This window comes from Varanus komodoensis, unplaced genomic scaffold, assembly GCF_004798865.1.
Source record: "Varanus komodoensis strain SLA01 unplaced genomic scaffold, ASM479886v1 scaffold2119, whole genome shotgun sequence".
In the NCBI taxonomy this organism is placed as follows: domain Eukaryota; kingdom Metazoa; phylum Chordata; class Lepidosauria; order Squamata; family Varanidae; genus Varanus; species Varanus komodoensis.
This window is the reverse complement of record NW_025335593.1, coordinates 12,125-15,611: the sequence shown is the minus strand read 5'-3', so window position 1 is coordinate 15,611 and position 3,487 is coordinate 12,125. Positions and strand designations below refer to the sequence as shown.

Below are 3,487 nucleotides of genomic sequence, written 5' to 3'. Positions count from 1 at the left end.
CGGCAACGCCCATCCCCACAACTCCTGAGAAGATGGCGGGGGGGGGGGAGGCACGCTGGACCAGTCCGAGGGTGCATGCAGCCCAGTGCCCCCAGCACAAGTGGCCACCGGGCTGTTCACTGCCCTGCCAGCAGCATCCATGTATTCGGGCCCCTCTGGCCCCAAGTCTCTACAATTGGTGCGCACAGGCAGCCTGGACTGCACCCAGGACCCCGAGGACTGGGAAGGATGGGTGGCCGCCTCTTTGAACGTTCCCACTGAGGACGCGCGCAAGCATCCCAAGTGGGTTGAACCATTAGGCACAATCTCATGGTCTGCGGATTCAGGTGGGTTGCATTCAGAGGCTGCCCAGTCTGGATTGCGTGATGGACCCACCCATCCACCTCCTCTCCTTCACTGGTCAAACCTGTTGCAGAGGAAAGGCAGGACTCCAAAGCTACAGAAACTGGAAAAGCTGCACAGGGCTCAGCCTCCTAAGAGATCTGCAGTCCATACTGAAGAGGGCACGGCCTCTGCTGAGAACTTGCACGCTGAAGGTGAGGGTTCAGGTGGGCACGCACCCAGGGGGCACTCACTTGAAAAGGACACTTGTTATTTCCACTCTGCGATGACGACATGCCAAGCGGCAGTCGAAATGTGGCTGTTCAGTGCTCCTTGGTTGACTGCTCTAGAGAGAACGAGTGAAGGTGTTTACGCTGCTCCCAGGCAGGAAGGAACACTGTGAGGCACGTCAGGGTCCTCCTGCCAGGAAGCACAGAGATAACCAGCCTCATCCTCTGCCTGGAGATCTGTGATCCCTCCTCCTCAAGAAGGAAAGGGACAAAGAAGAATCCACAGAGCTCTGCTCCTCCCCAACGGAGATTTGAGATAAAGATGACTGTTCTGTGCCGGGACCCACAACCCAGCGGGGTCCCAATGCTGCTTGCAGAGGACTTCATTAAGAAACGCACACTGAATTCTGCACAGAAATGGATGCACAAGGGAGAGTCATCATTGCATGGCTGCTGTGTACGAAATATGCTGAGATGCACTTTGTCTTGGAAAGGTGTTTTCCAGCTCTGCTGGTTTGCTTTAAACATTTGAAAGAAGGCTTTGGCAGATGGCAGGGTTGCTCACTATGGTAGAGGCAGATGGGGAAGAGGGATGGAACCCCATGGGAAATGACATGGTTCCCAACTATAAGGTCCAGTCCCAGGCTTCACCCTTTCAGTCCTTGCTGCGTCAAGACTTCCAGCCCAGGACTGCATGTGGGGACAAACAGATCGTCCTTCGAGCGAGGAGGAAACACAGCAAGCACCAGATGTTGCACTGAGCCACGCCACTGTTGCTCTTCCTTCCACGGTCTTTGCGGAGTAACAACCAAATTGCAGAGGTGGAGCGTCTCTCTTTAAGACTCAAAGTGTGGCTGAACATCCACTCTTCATTCCCTGCTATGCACAACACACAAACTCAATGTGTTTGGAAGCTTTGCTTGATGGCAGTAAAGAAATCAGCAAAGGACCGCCTATAAAAGTGTTCTCCGTAGTCATGAAGGACTGGCTTGTTCTGAGGCCCAGAGTCAAGGAGAGAGTCCAGGCTGGGTGCAGAGACCCCCGGTGCCCCCTTCTGACTCCACCCCTCCCCTCCCCTCCGCTCCAAAGGGCTCCAATGGGACCTAATCACATGCAAACTGTGGAAAGCGCAGGGTGAGAGAAGCCTGAAGGGAAACAGCATCCCCAAGATGCTGGAGGAAATCAGCAGCTGCCACGCTTCCCCTCATGCCAACAGAGCAGCCGCACCTGCCTGAGAAAGCCCTAAGCCTGCACTGATACCCTGCGAAGGTCGGGAAGTCCAGGAGACAGCCCAGGCCAGGGAGAGCGATCCCTGGCACCCCTTCAGACTCCCCCCTCCCCTGAAAAGGGCTCCAGGAGGACGTGCTCCCGGGGCAACCGGGAAAGGTGCAGTGTGGGAGAAGCCCGAAGCTCAGAGCAGCATGTCTGCTTCCCCCTGCTGAGAATGGGGCCCAGTAAGAAGAGGCATGCAGGACTCCATTTTGTCTCAGTTGCCTAACAAGATACACAACAGCGTACTGGGGGTGAGAGGACAGGTGGGAACCCACAGTGATGGAGAACCAGAACATTCACAAGGGCTGAGCCACCCAAGAGACCTGCAGCTCCGCACCCGGTATCCTCTTCAGAGCCCCTGGTGGGCTTGCTTCCTGCCCCACTGCACAGCTCACGCTCCCCATTCAAATCGAGTGGCTTGCTCAAGAAGCGCCGGGGAACCAAACAAGCTCCACAAGCACAAGGAGAGCAAGGCAGGGTCCCTTCAACCCAAGTACGTGGTGCAGCACCCTGGAGAGGAGGAGTGCCGGTTTTTGTCTCAGTTCCCCATCCAAATGTACCACTGTGTAGCATGTTGCTGCTGCCCTCCCAGGCAACACAGTAATAATCAGCCTCATCGTCGGCCTGCAGATTTGCGATGGAGAGATGGCCGGTGTTGCCAGAGCGGGAACCGGTGAACCGGTCCGGGATCCCATCTCCCCTGCTGCTGTCAGCATAGATCAGCATGCGAGGGGCCTGACCCGGTTTCTGCTGTAACCAGCTGAAACCGGACCAGCTGCTCCCACCACTTCTGTCGCAGGAGAGTTTTGCGGTTTGCCCCAGAGGCGCGGACAGGGAGGACGGCTGAGTCAAGGCAGGCTGCGAAGAGGCCCCTGGACAAATCAAAAGGAAACAGCAATTACCCCTGGTCCAGGACAATCTCAAACTTAGCAGACTTATTGGATGAGCTGGTCTCTGACCCTGAGGCCAAGTGGAGGGGATCCCTCCCGTCCTTACATGCACAGAAGTGGAGGAGGGCCAGGAAAAGCAGAGCCCAGGCCATGGCGAGCTCTCCAAAGGACTTTGGCTTTCCGGAGCAAAGTGATGCTTGGGTGGCCCCTCTTGCTCCTTAAATAGGCTAGAGCAGAAGACCCGCCCCTTCATGCAAAGCTCCCCCCACTGTCCTTGGCTCTGCAAAGCCAACACATCTTCCCTGCAAATGCACCGCACATCTATAAAAGGAATGCAGTGCGGCTGCTCGACCAAGCAAAACCTGCTTCAGTGTTTGGGCATTTTGGGGTGGAAACGGCCCTTTGGCAGCTTTCCTGCTGCAACTGTGCAAGTCAAGGGGACAGAGAGGGCGGGGGACCAAGGATGGAAAGCCAATGAACACTGGCATGGCGTTCACACACTAGGCCAAATTCCATGCTCCCGGGTCCCCAACGCCAGAGTCCGCCAACGCTGGTCTCCTTCCGAGTGGCTTGGCTGAGTTCACATGAGCAGCCTGGATCCTACCTATGGGCACTGCTGAACAGATTCCCGGCATCCTTCCTCTCCGTGGCACAATGGAAGGGCTGTCTTTCCTGACCAGACGTTCTCCAATCAGCCCAAGGGTTGCCAGAATATTTACAGAAGGGGGTTCACAGGAAAGGAGCCATGAATCGGTGCCCCTCTTCTGATCAGGC

The 3,487-nt window shown here is 56.3% G+C and overlaps 1 protein-coding gene across 1 annotated transcript in view; it reads right to left on the bottom strand.

The window, feature by feature from the left end:
• Positions 1 to 2,383: 2,383 nt before the first annotated feature.
• LOC123023892 overlaps positions 2,384 to 3,487 on the bottom strand; it is a gene marked incomplete at its 3' end in the record, with an annotated part of 12,493 nt that continues 11,389 nt past the window's right edge. Inside the window, exon 5 of the mRNA XM_044431026.1 lies at positions 2,384 to 2,695. Coding sequence (XP_044286961.1) covers positions 2,384 to 2,695 — 312 coding nt within the window. The remainder of the gene's footprint in view (positions 2,696 to 3,487) is intronic.